This window comes from Poecilia reticulata, chromosome 12 (genome assembly GCF_904066995.2).
Source record: "Poecilia reticulata chromosome 12, P_reticulata-male-v2, whole genome shotgun sequence".
Lineage (NCBI taxonomy): Eukaryota > Metazoa > Chordata > Actinopteri > Cyprinodontiformes > Poeciliidae > Poecilia > Poecilia reticulata.
In genome coordinates, this window is record NC_088841.1 from 1,488,517 (window position 1) to 1,507,101 (window position 18,585).

Sequence of the window (18,585 nt, forward strand, 5' to 3'; positions counted from 1 at the left end):
GGAATTTGTGGGGGTTGGAGATGAGGGGTGACCCTCTTCCGGATAAAAATGTGAACATATGCAGAAATATTCCTCCTAATGGCCAACTCATATTAAAGTCTGTTGTTCAGAACAGCTTCTTCTGCATTCAGCAGGTTAGAATGGAAACTGGACTCAGCTCAATATCCTGACTACACTAACCACAAAACATTAAACTCTGTTCTAATCATGTTGGCTTGTTTTCTTCTTCTCCTTCTAAAGAAGACAGAAGGAATGTTTCTATCAAAACCTGACAGTATTCATAGATGTGGTCCAATAACAGCTTCTTTCCTGAATGGCACACTGTTGTCCTGCCATGCACACATAACTGTAGGTACATTTCAATAATATTTTTGAAAAGAAAACTTGTTTTCACATACAAAACAGTGTTTCAAACTGTATACGTATTGTTAGAAAAGTTTTTTTGTGTGAGTTTGTTAAACAAAATAAAGATTTTCAGAATCTCAATGATCTGCCAGATGCTGTCAGGATGAATTGCTCTTCAGATTAAATCCAGTTTTTCTTACAGCTTTGACTTTGAATAGGAATACAGTTACTACATTGCACTTCCCAACATGCAGCATGTCACAAAGAACCTGATGCTTCCTGCTATATTCAGGTGTGAATCAGCTGAATGGCTACATTTTAATGGAAGTTATTGCTTGCATTTGGGTGGAAAAAGTGCTTTAATCTGAAAGCTTAAGGGATATTCCTCTGCTCCCCTTTAATCTGCTCAGGGCTGATTATCAGACAAGGAGGAAAAATACTGGAAACAGTCACATTGTGCTGATCTCTGCTGATCCCTCAGGCTGCAGCTTGTTTTTGTTTTCAGCCCGTAGGAGAAACAGGCCTGGGATCAGTGCATCTGTACTGTGTGTGTGTGTGTGTGTGTGCGTGTCTGTGTGTATGTGTGTGTCTGTGTGCGTGTCTGTGCGTGCGTGCGTGTGTGTGTGTGTGTTTTCGGATAAAAATTTTCCCTTATTGTAATCTCTTCAAGCACAAAATTGCCAAGGGGATCATAAAAATAGCCACAAGCACAAACAATGGTTGGTGCTGCAGGAAAATGGAAAAACTTGTGACCTGAATTCAGACTGGCAGGTTTGACCTCACCACCAATATGTCTAGGAAGAACAATGGGATGTTCTGTTGGGAGACATTAAAGGTGTTTCATATTTCCTGTAATTGTGTCATCACTTTGTGTATTATTGTTGTATTTATGCTTTAATGGAACATTCCTACACTGAGAATAACTCTAAACACTCTGGTTTCTCTGGTTTTATTTTCTACAACAATCTTTACTTCCTGTTAGCTCACCAATGGCTTCTGAAAAAGAGAATCAGTGAGAAGGTTCCAGAAGAAGGCTGTGACCTTCTTTAAGCTGCCGGAGAAAGACTCAAGATGAAGGCCTGTTCATCAGCAGGGGTGAAAGTAGTTTTAAATTCTTGGGAGTACTATGACAAAAGTATATTATACACTATATAATATATTCATACAAAAAATTGCTTCTTTGTGTGCTTTGGAGTTTCTGTGCTGATGAAATTTTTTGCGAAGTGATAAAAGCTGGTAGCTCTTGAATTGCCACAAAATCAAGCTGTATTTCCCTCAGCCCACTGGCTGCAATGTTGACACATTGAGATGCCATGAGACCTAAATCCTGAACATCATGGCATGGAGTCATCCCAGTTTTCCATGTCTGGCATATAATCATTCTATTTAGCTTTTTAAATGGTTCTATTGATCCTGTGTCCAGACAGAGGGATAATCAGTAGCCAAGCATCATGACCTGTTTGTTCTGAAGATCCTGCAGTTTCCACTTCTCTTCCTAACATGGCGCCTCCTCACCCCGACTCTCATACTGACAGGAGGAACCACAGAGTTCTGTTAGGTTTAAAGCACATCTTCTGAAGTTGGGATATTTTTCATCCAACAGGTTCCAGAGGAATCACCTCAAACCAGATGTTGGACTGGATTTTATTTCAATGTCATTTGTAAATGTTAGAGCCTCATTTTCAACAGTGGAGCTATAAAGGTTGAAAAAGGTTGTCATTAAGTATCATCAACATCAATATTTCCACTAAATAAGAGACGAAAAAAATTTTGATAGAGGAAAAATGTCTCAGACTCTGAGCTTAAAGCAAGATGCCAGAGAGCAATAAAACTATTATTTTTAAATTAGACGATTTAATTTTACATAATTATCGCGGTAGAAGCCATTTGTTTGTTAAATACTTCATGAAACATATTTACCGTGTTTGATGTTTGTTGTAAATGACATATAGTCACAAAGAACGAGGTAATTAGTCCAAGTTTGTCGTTTATTGAACGTTCATAAACTACAGCGGCTGTAAAGAGCCACAGCAAAGGTAAACAAAGGTAAAACAGCCCGAACAGGTGATTAACTCTAAACCAGTCACATCTTTTCTCTCTCTCTCTCTCTCTGTCATTTAAACACACCCGCTGCCATGGCAACCTCCTGTGCTCCTCGAGCCGACCAGAGATTATGTTAAAAACATAACATTCAGTCCGTTACGATATTAGGTTTGCAGGCTTGATATTTATTTTGCGATTATTAATAAGCCTCCCTGAACACAGTGGTGGTTGATTAGTTAATTTTAAACTCCTGCTCTGCTTGTTATTTTGGTAATAGAACCAAAACGCACAGGATTGCGCAACACCTTGTTGACATAATAATCACTGAGATGTTGTTGGGTCATTAATTTGAACACGTTTTGTTGATTTTTTTATTTTTTATTTTTTTGTTCTTTAATAAAGTTACGAATGTTTTAAGCGAGCCAGAGGAGGACGTGCTGGTCTCAGCCTCCTGGCTGCGTTCAGTTTGTCACCTGATGCTGAGATCCACTCAAAACCTTCCGCGATCAACATATTGCACCGCTGCTCTAGCAAAGCATTAAGAGTTCAGAAACAATATGAAATGAGAAAAAAAGCTATTTATTAACTGATTAAGTTGTGTTTTAGATCGTTCTTGAAAAACTATTCAGTCACAGCTGATTAGTTGGTGAACTCACGGCTGCACAGTGAACCCACTAATTCTTTACAGCAGACAGCCGCTCCCCTCTCTCGCAGGTACTGCGTATCCCCGCTAAATCTTGTAGGGGTACGCAGTACCCTGCCGTACCCCCTTACTTTCACCCCTGTTTATCAGTCACAAACACACATGCATGACTGACCTTCGTCTGCACAGTCACAGAAATATGTTGCTGCCACCTAGTGGATAAATAGCACTACTGCTTTACCAGTTTGAGCCAACAAAATGAGTGACATCACTTATTTAACATTCTGATTTCTTCAGGAGTCTGAGCTGGAAAAAAATCCCCAACAGTTTACAGACTGTGATTCAGAATTAGGTTTAAATGTTCTGTGTACTGGGTGTACTGGGTGTACTGGTGTTGAGCTGTGCTGTCGTCCTGTTCCAGGTGAGCTGCTGAGCCAGCCGCGGCCCGACGGTCTGACTGAGATCATCTGTCCAAAGAATGGCTCGGAGCGGGTCGACGTGGCCCTGGTTTACCCCCCCACTCCCACAGCTACGAGCCCCAAGTGACTCCACTGCCACCCCCCAGCCCTCACACCCATCTACACAAAAACATGGCTGCCCCGGCTCATCTCACAGTGTCTCCAGACGCCACGTCCCCCACCACTCCTGCTGTCCTCCTCCATCATCAGCACCGCTGCTTCTGCCAACACTGGAGCTCACATCAACGTTTAGGTAGAAAACATTTCCTGCTGTTCCTTCATCTGCCTCATCCTGCCTGGACATCAGACTGCTTCCTGTCAGAACTGGCAGGCCTCGTGTAAATCTGTGGTTTTTATGAAACAATCCACAAAATACCAACAGAGCTGAGATCCAATTCCAGGAGTTTAATACAAATTTGCTTGGGCCTGTCACCGGAACTAATTTTGCTAGATGATAAATTTTCCCAGTAATTTTTGCGAAAAAATTATAATATTGTTGTTTTGAGACCATTTTCAAGTAATATTTTGATAATGGCATAGTGATGCAAGTTCACTCTCTTAAAGACCAAGAAAGTGGCAGATATATAGAATATCCAAAACAAAACACTACAACCAAAAACGATAAAAACCAAAATAAAAACCTCACATAACCAAAACCATAAATAAAATGGATTATGGTGTCTCAGTAAACCAGATTTCTTTTGAAAAATATTCATCAATAGAATGGAAAATATGAAACTAATTTAATTCATGGTTGAGACAAATCAGTAAAAGTCCCATTTACCATAATGATGAGTGTCACTGTGCTGTGGTCTCCTTCTAATGTGTTCATGAAGGATCTTCTGCACCTGCTGACCTTTGATTTGTTTGACTCTCAGTCTCTTAAGTGGACCAAAGTCTGTCCAGACCAGGACACTCTTGGTGTCTCGCTCGGTCTCTGGGAATACCTAATAAAACTTATTATGAAGGAGTTAACATCTTAAATGTTCCAGATGAACTGTCATCTCTTCCACTTTTCCTTCAAATTGAAGTTTGATGTCTAATGGTTGGGACAGAGTAAGTTCATGTTTTCATGAAGCTGCTGTTTGGTGTTTCTGTTTTTACCTGAATATTTCTGTGTTGTAGGTTTGTGGCTCTGTCTGTTGGCGTCAGCCTGGTGCAGACGGAGGAGCGGCTCAGCATTCTGTAGCATCAACCACAAACGCTGTTTCAGAAGTTTCTCCCTGGACTCTGAGATGAAACAGTGAATCTGAATAGTAGTCTCAAACTCATGGTGCATTTATTTGGAAGAAGGCTCCCATCCTGAAGCTGCAGACCTGCAGGGCAGCGTGGAGGAGAGCAGGAGCAGGCTGTCTTTACTCTCACATGCAGCTATTCAGTGCAGACCACAAGTCACAGTCATTCATCACAGACATCTCAGTCAGGTCCTAACTAAATGTAACTGCAGAAGACAGGCCAGCAGGTGGAGCCAAAGATGCAGGAGGATCATTTAGATATCAGAGAAGCAGCCAGAAGGTCGAGCTGGTCTGGACGTTCTAATCACTTCATGTCATTTCTCACACAAATCAAAGCTGTTTCTGGGCGGGGCTTCAGGAAATATCTGGAAAACTCCATTTTATTTTACCATCAGACGATCCATGAAGCTGAGGATTAGACAGCAGCAGAGCCACCATGGGCTCGGAAGCCTTTCAGGTGGTTCTTCTAGAAACAACTGTAAGATATTAACTACTCTCAACCATTCAACGATATTTCACTTTAAAACTCTTGAACTGTCCCTTTAAGGCCTGCCCTTTCACTGCCCATTGCGGCTATGATCACACATGTTGTTTAGGGAATGCAGTGAAACATTTCCAGACTTTTCCCCCAAATCCAATTTTCTAAAAGATAGCTTAAAATATCTGCTGGAAATTTATTGTTAACAACTTTACTGAGATGTCAGAGAATGAAAAATGACGTGATTTTGAAAATGAAAAATCTGTAGCAACCCTGTGCATAATGTACAGGTAATGACAAAAATAAGTTTCCCTTCCCAGGACAGTGAATGCATCAGGGTTTAAGGATGACCACAGATATGTGTCTTATGTAATGAAGGGTTTCGGTTGTCAGGCTTGTTGTTGACCTGAGGACAGAAGGCCTGGCCACTAGATGGCGCCACAATAAACAACAATGATAAAAATGTTTTTGCAAAGGTGCCTCCTAATTGTTCCAGCTGGAACTGCTCCCACAGAACTTTGCAAGAACTTTTCCTGTTAGTTACTTTCATGTTTTTCTCTCCACATGCAGTTAGTTTTATTGTGCCAGAATTTCCTACATCTGGATCTGATAGACATCTTGGAGAAGACAGCCTAGCTGTGGGACTGGATCCACATCACTCACATAACATTCCTCTCAAAATCCAGATTTTTCAAACACTGACTACTAAAGAAAGCTTGATTCTTATTATAAGTCAACTCAGACATTTACATGTGTGTGTGTGTGTGTGTGTGTGTGTGTGTGTGTGTGTGTGTGTGTGTGTGTGTGCGTGCGTGCGTAAGTGTGTGTGTGTGTCAATAAATTAGAACATTATTGAAAAGTTAATTAATTACAATAATTGATTCACACAGACATGTGAACCTAATGCAAAAATATTTTTAGTACCTCCTTAAAGGTTATTTGTGTTAATGTTACAAATGAGCCTCATTAGAACATCAGAAGACATTCTACATTCTGATGAGGTGTTGGGATGTAGATCCCTGCTGCTGCCCAACGGGATCCATCAGAGCTGTGGAAATGTGACATGAAGTGCAGAATGGAACAGACCGAAAGTGAAACAAAAAAACTATCTACCATTCAGCAGCTGAAGAACGTTTCAACACTAAGCAGAGAGTTCCTGGACACCGCTCATCATGGCCTTGTGGTCTGCACTTCATCAGACCCTGAATGATGGCTGGTGATCCACTAATCTCCTCTTCCTCACACGCCCTTCAACAGGCCACATGTTAGCAGAGCAGAGTGTTCACATTTTTCTCTAAACTGCCACCTCTGGCTGAACAACTGAACCATTCAGAACAGTGACTGCTGTGAAAGGATGAGATCTGGTTGTTCCCACTCTAAAGAGCTTTTCTGCAGGATTAAACTAAAGACTGTTTTCTTTCATGTAAATAATATCTTTATTTTTCTACTTAGACACAACGTGTTAAACTGTGGCATATATACAGTGCAATGCTGTGCATGACTTGAGAGACATGCACTAAAGGTTTTATATGTAGCTGGTTTCAATATGAATACCAAATAAATCGATATCTGGCTTTAATGGGTACTCCCCTGTGTGTTGTTCTTTACTTCTTTTAATTATACATTTTTCTTCCAGTTCTAATCTGGAAGGAAAATTATGCATTGTTCCCAACATTTTAAAATGTGATGTGTGTTTGTATACAGGCTGTATCCAGCTGCAGTTCCAGCTGCAGGTCTGTCTGTAGGTTTGACTAAAAGGTTTGTCCAGCAGCTCAAGCTCATTCAGACTGGATATGGAAATTTGTAGACAGCAATTTTCAAGTCTTATCACTGATTCTGACAAGGATTGGGACTGGACTTTGAATAGGCCATCCTAATACATTATAATGCTTTAACTTAAACCTTTTCCTAATTCTGGCTCTTAAGTTTAGAGTTATTGTCCTACTGGAAAGTAAATCTACATTCCTGTATCTTATTTTACAGGCTATCAGACTTTCCTGATCCTTGCCTGTGTTTAGCTCCAGTGATCTTTCCATCAACTTTCTCTAGCTTCACACACACGATGTTGCCACCACCATGATTCACTTGGAGATGGTGTGTTCAGGGGCCATGCACTGTCGGATTTTTTCTACTACTCATAACTTTTTTCTTGTAGCTCAGAAAGTATAACTTTGATCTCATTTGATCAGGATCCCCTTCGACCTTTTTGATGTCCTACAGTACTGCAACCTGCAACCTTAACCTTCTTCCCGCTTCTGTTCCGTAAAGGCCAGCTCCTCCAGAGCTCCCATGGGAGTCTTGTCTGCTTCCCTGATTAATGTCCTCCTTGGTCAGTCTGTCGCTGACCAATGTCTTCAGTTTTGTTGGTGTTCCATCCATCCTCTCTCCATGTTCAGATGATGCACTGACCAGAACTCTGTGAGATACTGCTGCTACGATAGCAAATAATAACAGATTATTGAATGCAGAATTAGCCCAAAATATACATTTCCAGACCATTTTTAATTAAAAACGGTCATAAAACCTGTCATTTGCTCAAATAAGCAACTTTAACCTAATAAATGAACAGTGGAAGTCAGTGTCATAAAGTGTGTGACAGCAGTAGTTTCACACACTTTTTGCATGTTACCCTGTTTTGTTCCACATGTTACCATTAAACAAACACAACAGATGAAGATTAAGTGTAAGAACATTTTACAGTATGTGGATAAATGTTGCAAATTATTTACTAATGTGCAAATTACTTACTAATAACTTAGAAGGTATAAGAGCTATAGCATCTTTAATTAGTTTTAACTATGGTTAACTTCCTGTTTGAGTGGTGATGCCTTTGTTTTGAAGGAACAATTTCCTGATTAACTGGAAAGGCAGATTATCCATCCATCCATCCATCCATTTTCTTCCGCTTATCCGGGGTCGGGTCGCGGGGCAACAGCTTCAGAAGGGAGGCCCAGACTTCCCTCTCCCCAGCCACTTCTTCCAGCTCCTCCGGGGGAATCCCAAGGCGTTCCCAGGCCAGCCGAGAGACGTAATCCCTCCAGCGTGTCCTGGGTCTTCCCCGAGGCCTCCTCCCGGTGGGACGTGCCCGGAACACCTCACCAGGGAGGCGTCCAGGAGGCATCCTTACCAGATGCCCGAGCCACCTCAACTGGCTCCTCTCGACGTGGAGGAGCAGCGGCTCTACTCTGAGTCCCTCCCGGATGACCGAGCTTCTCACCCTATCTCTAAGGGAGAGCCCAGCCACCCTGCGGAGGAAACCCATTTCGGCCGCTTGTACCCGTGATCTCGTTCTTTCGGTCATGACCCAAAGCTCATGACCATAGATGAGGGTGGGAACGTAGATCGACCGGTAAATCGAGAGCTTCGCTTTTTGGCTCAGCTCTCTCTTCACCACGACGGACCGGTACAGCGCCCGCTTCACAGTAGACGCTGCCCCAATCCGCCTGTCGATCTCCCGCTCCCTTCTTCCCTCATTCGTGAACAAGATCCCCAGATACTTAAACTCCTCCACTTGAGGCAGGACGACCCCCCTGACCCGGAGAAGGCACTCTACCCTTTTCCGGCTCAAGACCATGGCCTCGGATTTGGAGGCACTGAGCCTCATCCCGGCCGCTTCACACTCGGCTGCGAACCGCTCCAGTGAGAGCTGCAGATCACGTTCCGATGAAGCCAACAGGACCACATCATCCGCAAAAAGCAGAGACGCGATCCTAAGGCCACCAAAACGGATCCCCTCAACACCTCGGCTGCGCCTAGAAATTCTGTCCATAAAAGTAATGAACAGAATCGGTGACAAAGGGCAGCCTTGGCGGAGTCCAACTCTCACCGGAAACGAGCCCGACTTACTGCCGGCAATGCGGACCAGACTCTGACACCGGTCATACAGGGACCTGACAGCCCGTATCAAAGGGCCCGGTACCCCATACTCCCGGAGTACCCCCCACAGGGCCCCCGAGGGACACGGTCGAACGCCTTCTCCAAGTCCACAAAACACATGTAGACTGGTTGGGCGAACTCCCATGCACCCTCCAGGACCCCGCTGAGGGTGTAGAGCTGGTCCAGTGTTCCACGACCAGGACGAAAACCACACTGCTCTTCCTGAATCCGAGGTTCGACTATCCGACGGACCCTCCTCTCCAGGACCCCTGAATAGACCTTACCAGGGAGGCTTAAGAGTGTGATCCCCCTGTAATTGGAGCACACCCTCCGGTCCCCCTTTTTAAACAGGGGGACCACCACCCCAGTCTGCCAGTCCAGGGGAACTGCCCCCGATGTCCATGCGATATTGCAGAGTCGCGTTAGCCAACACAACCCCGCAACATCCAGAGCCTTAAGGAACTCCGGGCGGATCTCATCCACCCCCAGGGCCCTGCCACCGAGGAGCTTTTTGACCACCTCAGCGACCTCGTCCCCAGAGATTGGAGAGCCCAGCCCAGAGTCCCCATGCTCAGCTTCCTCAACAGAAGGCATGTTGGTGGGATTGAGGAGGTCTTCGAAGTATTCCGCCCACCGGCCCACAACGTCCCGAGTTGAGGTCAGCAGCGCACCATCCCCACTATAAACAGTGTTGGTGCTGCACTGCTTCCCCTCCTGAGACGCCGGATGGTGGACCAGAATCGCCTCGAAGCCGTACGGAAGTCTGTCTCCATGGCCTCTCCAAACTCCTCCCACGCCCGAGTTTTTGCCTCAGCGACAACCCGAGCCACATGCCGTTTCGCCCGCCGGTACCCATCAGCTGCTTCTGGAGTCCCACAGGCCAAAAAGGCCCGGTAGGACTCCTTCTTCAGCTTGACAGCATCCCTCACCGAAGGTGTCCACCAACGGGTTTGAGGGTTGCCGCCGCGACAGGCACCAACAACCTTGCGGCCGCAGCTCCGATAGGCCGCCTCGGCAATGGAGGTACGGAACATGGTCCACTCAGACTCAATGTCCCCCACGTCCCCCGGAACGTGTTCGAAGTTCTGCCGGAGATGGGAGTTAAAGCTCCGTCTCACAGGGGACTCCGCCAGACGTTCCCAGCAGACCCTCACTATACGTTTGGGCCTGCCAGGTCTGACCGGCTTCCTCCCCACCACCGGAGCCAACTCGTCACCAGGTAGTGGTCAGTGGACAGCTCCGCACCTCTCTTCACCCGAGTGTCCAAGACATACCATGTCCAAGCCTCTCCTTGGGCTGCCACCTTATCGTGGTGGAGGGGTTTGAGTGTCCCAATGATCCTAGGAGCTATGCTGTCTGGGGCTTTATGCCCCTGGTAGGGTCACCCAAGGCAGACAGGTCCTAGGTGAGGAACCAGACAAAGTGCAGCCCGAAGACCCCTATGATGAGTAATAACTTTGGACTGCGTTTTCCCTCGCCCGGACGCGGGTCACCGGGGCCCCACTCTGGAGCCAGGCCTGGAGGTGGGGCACGATGGCGAGCGCCTGGTGGCCGGGCTTTTACCCATGGAGCCCGGCCGGGCTCAGCCCGAAGAGGAGACGTGGGTCCCCTTCCGATGGGCTCACCACCTGTCCGAGGGGCCAAAGGGGTCGGGTGCATTGTGCTATGGGCGGCAGCCAAGGGAGGGGACCCTGGCGGTCTGATCCTCGGCTGCAGAAGCTGGCTCTTGGGACGTGGAACGTCACCTCTCTGGTGGGGAAGGAGCCGGAGCTAGTGTGCGAGGTTGAGACGTTCCGGCTAGAAATAGTCGGCCTCACCTCGACGCATGGTTCTGGTTCTGGAACCAGTCTCCTTGAGAGGGGCTGGACGTACTTCCACTCTGGAGTTGCCCACGGTGAGAGGCGCCGGGCTGGAGTGGGCATACTTGTTGCCCCCCATTTGGGCGCCTGTACGTTGGGGTTCACCCCGTTGAACGAGAGGGTAGCCTCCCTCCGCCTACGGGTGGGGGGACGGGTTCTGACTGTTGTTTGTGCTTACGGGCCGAACGGCAGTTCAGATTACCCACCCTTCTTGGAGTCCTTAGAGGGGGTACTGGAGAGTGCCCCTCCTGGGGACTCCCTTGTTCTGCTGGGAGACTTCAACGCTCACGTGGGCAATGACAGTGAGACCTGGAGAGGCGTGGTTGGGAGGAACGGCCCCCCGATCTGAAAGGCAGATTAATGGCAATCAAAAAACAAAAGATAAATTGTAACAGAACTTATAAAATGAATCGTATTAGCAACCTCCTTAATAAAGACAAAAGGTATAGTTACGATGTAAATAAGTACTTGTTTTAAATATTTGTAATTTAAACTGCATTTCTTTATCAAAATATCAAAACTAAAGTTGCTTACGTTGTAAGAAAAAAATTCAAGCAGTGTTAAAATTCATCTGTAAGGTATGCTGCATATAATATGGCATCACTTGATTACAATATATTTGTTTCTTTATGACCCATATATCTAACACTGCAACAGTCTGTTAAAGGCATTTCTGTCCAACTAGAACAACGTTCTTCCAAAACACAGTCGAACAGAAACAGAGTGGGTTGTTTTAAAATTGATTGTGGCATTTTCTAGTATTATGACGTTAAATAATAACAGGACTTGACTGAATACCAAGATAAATTAGTGGTATTTAAATTCAGAGTAATTAAAAAGACAAAACGAGACAGACAAGTAAACGGAAACACGGACAAAACTCATTGGTTTCTGAGGACGTGAGCGCTGACTGAACAGATGAGGCTCCAGCCAGGATTAACTGGGCCTAGCTGCACAGGATATCGCCATAGTTTATGTATTGCCGCTTTTAAGAAATCAAATCGATGCTTAATTAAGGCAAGATATCCGGAAAACCTCGGCTTAAGCCACTAACCTAGTTTTGTGAAACAGTCCTGATCTGATCAGTGCCACCTCCTGACCAGCAGGGGGCGGTAAACTAAGACGAAGCAGAAGAAGAGGAGCACAGGCTACCGTACTTCCTCTTCCTACTGCGGCCTCAGAGGTGAGGATCTTAGATTTTATTTCAAGGAGCAGAATCTGCTCACAATCTCTTTTAAATCTTCTGCATCCAATGTTTTAACGCATTGGGTTTCATCTATTGATAATAAACAACCAATGTGGCGTCATATGTCTGAGTTGAAAGGCGTAGATTATGGGTTATATGTTAAATAGTGTGAGGACGCCGGGTTAGGTCGCTACTGTAGCTCTCCGCCATGTTGGCTACATGTGATGATACACACTTAAATGCTATTTTTTAAAAGAATATTAACATTCTTTCCTCAAGACAGTGCCGAATTTATGTTAATTCTGGTTTTGTTGGCATTTGCTTTAGAAAAATGAGTAGACGTTAGCAGCTAAAATTAGCGTGTTTTCTTGCTGAGCTAAAGGAGGGGGCTCAATGAAAACCCTGACCGTGTTTGTGTTGCAGGTATCTGAAAATGGTCCGCTACTCTCTCGACCCCGAGAACCCTACTAAATGTGAGTAAAACCCGCAGCCTGGTCTGGGTTCGGGGCTTCGCTCAGTGGCTGTGATGACTCTTAGGACACCTTTGGATTAATCGTGAAAAGAACTTATTAAACCTGAGCTGCACAGTTACTGAGGCAGTGTGTGTTAAGTTAGCTGCTGGGTTGTTGTTTCATGTCTTCATTTTTCTTTCAGCATGCAAGGCGAGGGGCTCCAACCTCCGGGTTCACTTCAAGGTAAGCCGCCCAGCTGTCCACATGTTGGATCAGACTGTCTCTCTAAGATGCCTTACCTTATTTTATGTGTCTTTATACAATTGCTGATAAGGCAGGATACCTACTTTTTAAGTATTTAGCTTTTGAATATGACATTCTGTTACACAACAATAGGTTTTTCTTAAAGTTGTGGTAATTTTCAAAATGTTTCATCAATCGTTAAACCTCTGAGTGCCAGAAACTCAGTGTTCCTGGTAGACAGTTTTTGCTTTTAGGTGTTTCAAAGTTCAAACTTCCTCCTTGAGTTGGCATTCAGTGCAAATCTTTTTTTGTCTCCATTTTAATTTTGTTTTCATTATGAAAAGAATAATGACAAAGAATTATCAAATGCTGTTACAGTTCAGACCTCTACATTGAGTTAAACCAAGCCAAGGAAATGTAGTTAAAGTTGAGTCAGGGACCTTAGAGGTGTTAGTTCTGCATCTTTACTAGTCATATCAGGTCTAGTGTTGAAATTGATACTTTTTAAAATTTACACAGCTGATTAAGGGACTCGTTTCTGTACAAAGTTGGAAAGTTATGACATGGTTGAACTTTTGTTTGTTTCAGCTCTGTTTAATCTCACCAGGTTTTTCTGGCGGGTTTTTTAAAACCTGGTTTTTTAAAACCTGGTTTTCTAAACAAATTAGTTTTACTCAACCGCTGTGCTTTATGTTTTCCCCAACAGAACACCCGTGAGACAGCCCAGGCCATCAAGGGCATGCACATCCGCAAAGCCAACAAGTACCTGAGGGACGTCACTGTCAAGCACCAGTGTGTCCCCTTCCGTCGCTACAATGGTGGGGTGGGCCGCTGTGCTCAGGTTAGACCCAGCACCAACACCTGGAGGGGGCGTACAGGCTGCCATGATGACCTTCTTAGGACACCTTTGGATTAATGATGAAAACAAACTCTTAGTCTGAGCAGCATTGGGGGAAACTTTGAGACTGAATGGGGAGGATGTGTTTCTTCTAATTGGTTTATTGTTTCCAGGCCAAGCAGTTCGGCTGGACTCAGGGTCGCTGGCCCAAGAAAAGTGCAGAGTTCCTGCTGCACATGCTCAAGAATGCAGAGAGCAACGCTGAGCTGAAGGTGAGTCCAGGTCCGGTATCAGACGGGCCGTATAGCACTAGGCACAAATGTACAAAACACAAGTATGTCTCCATTAGTTCTGTCATGTAATGTTAATTTCTGAGAATATTTCTCTCCAATTCCATTAAAAATTATATTTAACTGCACATCTTGATGTCAACTCAAATTGCAATGCCATTTAAAAATAAATCCAGTAATTTGACAATTGAAACCAGTTTATTACAGCCATTTATTTTCTACATTACTTTGTTTATCTTAATAACTGGATGATTACAACTTTATGATCTCAGAAAATCAGAATATTCAATAAAATCTATATATGTAACAGAATTATGTTATGCACTTATAGAAAGCTTTAGTTTTTTTTTCTTCTCCATAGAAGTTTAAACGGACTCAAAGGACATGTTTTTATGTCCACAGACTGAAAAGGCAGTTTTCAGTTTTAATGCATTTAATGAAAGCATTAATTCAGATTTTTGTTCTGCAGATAATCAGTTAGCTAAATAAATAGAAATGCCCAGTGTTTCCCATAGGGACTTTAACTTTGCAACACTTTTGATGTATTTAGCACAGAAACAAGTCGCAGCAGGCCAAAATCAGTCAGGCTTTTTAAATTGCAATCGCTGCACCTCCACTTTCTTTTAATAACAGCAATAATAACGGTTTCTACTGCTACTTACAGGAGAGCAAACTGCTGCCATTAAAACACCACCAAACATGTTTCACCCTCTTGCAGTCTTGAGAGACGGGGTCATTAGGACCCCCACAAGCCTTTTGGTCCAGCAGGGTCACACATTTACAAGGTTTTTTGTGGGTGTGTGGTTTCGGAAACGGACAGTTTGGCCGTGACATTTGCCGCTCTCCTCCAGAGTGTTAACACTGATATCCTTTTTCTGTTCGCTCTCTGTCTGATGGAGAGAGCGCATGTTCACCAGCGTGTGAGATCACCTGACTCAGGGTGTGTGAGGATCAGTGATGAGAACATGTTTTTCAGTCAGTAGCCTAAAGTGGTGAGAGACTTGAGGCCTGACTTGGATTGTAGGGAAAACACTGGGAAACCTTGAACGCTTTTCTGGCTGCTTCATATGTAGGCTTGGGTAGAAAAATGAAGAGTTGAGGTATAACCTAAATATAGGGAAGTTTCATTGTTTCATACTCAATTTGTGTATAATTTAGTGGTTAAATAATTAAATAAAAAATATATATAGAAACACAATAACTTTATGAAATCCTGCTTTTTCTTCCTAGTGTTGTAACTGGAACTTGATACCAGCTGCTTGCTGGTATTCAAGCACATGCTTCATTTTAAGGTGGCAAACAAACTGCTCATATTTTTGCAGGAAGCTTTACTTTTTTCTACTCCTGGTCTGTTTAACCCTCCATTGGTCTTATGAGACAGTTATTTATTTTTGTCAGTGCAGTCCGGTGGAGTTGCACTTGACCTTTCATGTTCTTTTACGAGGTTTATTCTTTGCGGTCTGTGATATCTGCCACAGCATTGTGCTAAGAGCGCTGAAGGTGAACCAACTCCAGATAATCAACATTTTGCACTGCCTTTTTAACCAGCTCTTCCCTTCTCAGTCAGCTGATTACATCAACAAGCGTTAATGTGATTAGCCTGTAGACTACGGGACTCTATCGTAGGCCAAACTTCTACTAATTCCATATACGTTGCACTTTCCTATTAGCTGGTTAGTCAGGCTATCTGCTGTGGTAGAACTTCAATTTTTACTCCATAAATGTCAGTTTAATATTTCTGCTCAGGCCATCTCTTCCAACAGTCAGTGGTTTTGAGACAGAGTGTTCTCTTAAAACCCTGGTGTGCCTTGACATCTAATTTCTTATTTTCATCACATATTCAGTCTGGTTTTATATATCATTTATGATTTGTGACAACTTCTCAGATTTTACCCAATCTGTGATTTCAGGGTCTGGACGTGGACTCTCTGGTCATCGAACACATCCAGGTCAACAAGGCCCCCAAGATGAGGAGACGCACATACCGCGCCCACGGCCGCATCAACCCCTACATGAGCTCACCGTGCCACATCGAGATGATCCTCACCGAGAAGGAGCAGATCGTCCCCAAGCCAGAGGAGGAGGTGGCCCAGAAGAAAAAGGTGCAGTACAGATGTTGACTGAAGAGCTCAGACCAGCAGGATACAGCTCAGGTTCCTGAAGCCCCTTCTCCACAGCCAAGGGTTTAACCAGTTCTTACCCAGAATGCCTCAGCTGCACCCATGTCATTACCAGATCCTTCAGTTCCTTCCTGTTTTCTGTACTACTGTAGAGGTGGTACTAACCAGAACTAACCAGGTAACCAGGCATGCCACTTGATGGGCCTGTGGGAGGCACAGTGAGACTGCAGTAGATTTTGAGCTGCAAGTTAATAATTCCATGGTCAAATCTTTAGGTTCAAACCTTTTAATCAATTATAGCATCAACAGGCAAAATGTACCGAGAGATTTTAGAGAAGCTGGCTGCCCAAGGACAGAGTGACCTCACCAGAGTGGGGGTACACATTCTGAGAAACACACCCAACCAGACCAGAACCAAAGCAGACCAAACCCGGCTAGAGGGAGACTAGACAATGGAGAAGGGGCTTCAGACTGAACACACCCACTCACTGAGGCACTCTGATGGTTGCCATGATGACTACTTAGGACACCTTTGGATTCTCCATGAAAATAAATGATGACATTCTGAGCAACTAAGCAGTAAAGTTGTCATTCCTGTCATCACAGAGTCTGTATTAACAGAGTGTCTGTCTGCAGGTTTCACAGAAGAAGCTGAAGAAGCAGAAGCTGATGGCACGCGAGTAAAGTCTAATAAAAAGCTGTCTTGTAATATCAGTCCAGACTCTGGATCTTTATTCTTTATCTACTGAATACCTGAGGTTTGTCCCATAAAGGCTGTTAATTCTGTTTAGAAGTGGCTTTAGTCACATGAATGCTTTGTTTGATCAGCTGCTGTAAACATTAAAATATCACCTCTTCCCAAACTATACAGCTTAGTTTACCAATTGAATTGACTGAGATATTAGGGAAACTTTGCTTCCAGTCTGCTTTATTGGACTACAAACTGCTGACATATCTGCTTATATTTCAGGATGTTGTGCATCCCTACAATCAATCAGAATGAGTGATGATAAAAGGAAACTACCTCATCGCTCAACTTACCCCAAAATGGGCCAAGTTGAGTCACGTATTTAAAAACACATCATTCTCTCCCCAACTCAGTCCCACCTGTCACTGACCACCTTCTCTAGATGAAACTTTTTTATCAATCGCATTCTATTTGTTATACATGATTCATGGGGTACAACAACTTTTTGTTGTAGATTTCTGCTAAACAGGTGTTTGGCTAAAAAAAAGCCCTGCAAGATGCTTTTTAGTGGCCTTGTGAATCAAACGTTAACATTTGGAAAGAAATGGTAAAACTGAATCCTTGTTCCAGAATCATAGTTTAATGTTTGGCAAATTGAGATTCCGTGGCAACTAAGAACCTCCTTGTGGCCTCCGCTTCTCCATCAGAACCCGTCTTTCTCAAAAGTACTTTATTTTTTGTCTATATTGTGTCATTCTGTCTATTTTTGCATCGTTTGCTGCTGCTCAAACATGCTTCCCTTCAGTAACTCCACTGTTGGCTCCCGTATTTGTCCATCCATCCATCGTACAGGTCATATGTAGAACACATTTAAAACAATTATTGTGGTCTAAACAAAAAGTTAACTTTCAAGAATGAAAAACATTTTCAAAAGTCAAATCTTGCCTTTTCAAACGTCATTGAATGATGCCTTCTAACCAGCACAATTGCTTTTTTTGTCTCAGTCTTTTTAACCATTTCCTAGCAACAAGGGGTGGCTCAATTTACCCCTGATAAATGTGTATTCATTAGTATATAATGAACAATACTAATGAACTGTAGCTTGGATTACAGTCTGACTAAAAACTGAAGATCTGTTTTAAAATCCTAGACAGATCTTAAGACTGATTTCAGATTTTTTGTAAAAGTTCTTTGATTTAATTTAGAAATGCTAGATTTTCATAGAAAAGTATCTGCTGTTACAGGTGGTATCCACACGGGGGCCCTAGTGGATCATCACCTTTCCGGTGTTTGAAAGAACAGATATCCTGTTTTCACTAGATGGTTTGTTGCTACTAAAACGTGAATTCTTCCATTTTCACCTGTGCAGACTGCTGACCTGGTTCAGCTGCATCCAGAAAGAAGAGTTTAACGGTTTCCAGAAAAAAAACACTAGTATTTTTTTATACAATACACACAGGGAAAAAAAAGGAACTTTCTGTCCTGCCTGAAATGAAATGTTTGAGGCAAGTTTTTTCTTGAGCAAAGACGCGTGAAGGGAACAGATGTTAGTGGAAATGTTGTATTTCCCCCACAATTCATAGGAAGGGAAACTTGAACATGTGGCTGGAGATCCTGAGAGCTCCAATCCCTTCTGTACATATCGTCTAATAATCCATCAGTGGTTGCATGATGGTTCAATATTTTTTACATGCAAAGAACATAATTTTTTCCTTGCCAGGTTTTGCAATGTAATATACAAGAGTAGGTCAAACTATCAAATTATTAACCTTAGACTGAGGCTAATAGCCAGCAGCTGCTGTACAGGAAGTTCACATTTCATCCAAGATGA

At 43.7% G+C, this 18,585-nt stretch overlaps 2 protein-coding genes and 3 non-coding genes across 5 annotated transcripts in view; all 5 read left to right on the plus strand.

The window, feature by feature from the left end:
* The window catches only part of mfhas1 (multifunctional ROCO family signaling regulator 1), a 33,833-nt gene extending 27,052 nt beyond the window's left edge, over positions 1-6,781 (plus strand). The window contains exons 2-3 of the mRNA XM_008423109.3: positions 3,453-3,742; positions 4,615-6,781. Of these exons, the coding sequence (XP_008421331.1) occupies positions 3,453-3,577 (125 nt within the window). The 3' untranslated portion in view covers positions 3,578-3,742; positions 4,615-6,781. The remainder of the gene's footprint in view (positions 1-3,452; positions 3,743-4,614) is intronic.
* A 5,258-nt stretch (positions 6,782-12,039) lies between these two features.
* rpl17 (ribosomal protein L17) lies at positions 12,040-16,780 on the plus strand. The gene is made up of 7 exons (XM_008423110.2): positions 12,040-12,120; positions 12,547-12,596; positions 12,778-12,818; positions 13,525-13,659; positions 13,830-13,928; positions 15,857-16,048; positions 16,703-16,780. Exons 2-7 carry the CDS (start codon positions 12,557-12,559, stop codon positions 16,748-16,750), a joined length of 555 nt encoding a protein of 184 aa, XP_008421332.1. The 5' UTR covers positions 12,040-12,120; positions 12,547-12,556; the 3' UTR covers positions 16,751-16,780.
* On the plus strand, positions 12,642-12,707 carry LOC145554446 (small nucleolar RNA SNORD58). The gene has a single exon (XR_014090405.1). It is a non-coding gene; the product is annotated as a small nucleolar RNA SNORD58 (small nucleolar RNA).
* On the plus strand, positions 13,698-13,764 carry LOC145554443 (small nucleolar RNA SNORD58). Its single transcript, XR_014090403.1, has one exon. It is a non-coding gene; the product is annotated as a small nucleolar RNA SNORD58 (small nucleolar RNA).
* Positions 16,572-16,639, plus strand: LOC145554445 (small nucleolar RNA SNORD58). The gene has a single exon (XR_014090404.1). It is a non-coding gene; the product is annotated as a small nucleolar RNA SNORD58 (small nucleolar RNA).
* Positions 16,781-18,585: the final 1,805 nt, after the last annotated feature.

Bases quoted from the DNA above. Each gene is read 5' to 3' on its own strand.
- rpl17 (XM_008423110.2), top strand. From the start codon at position 12,557: ATGGTCCGCTACTCTCTCGACCCCGAGAACCCTACTAAAT. The intron at 13,660-13,829 runs GTTAGACCCAGC...TATTGTTTCCAG, and splicing joins GGGTGGGCCGCTGTGCTCAG to GCCAAGCAGTTCGGCTGGAC. The intron at 16,049-16,702 runs GTGCAGTACAGA...GTCTGTCTGCAG, and splicing joins AGGTGGCCCAGAAGAAAAAG to GTTTCACAGAAGAAGCTGAA.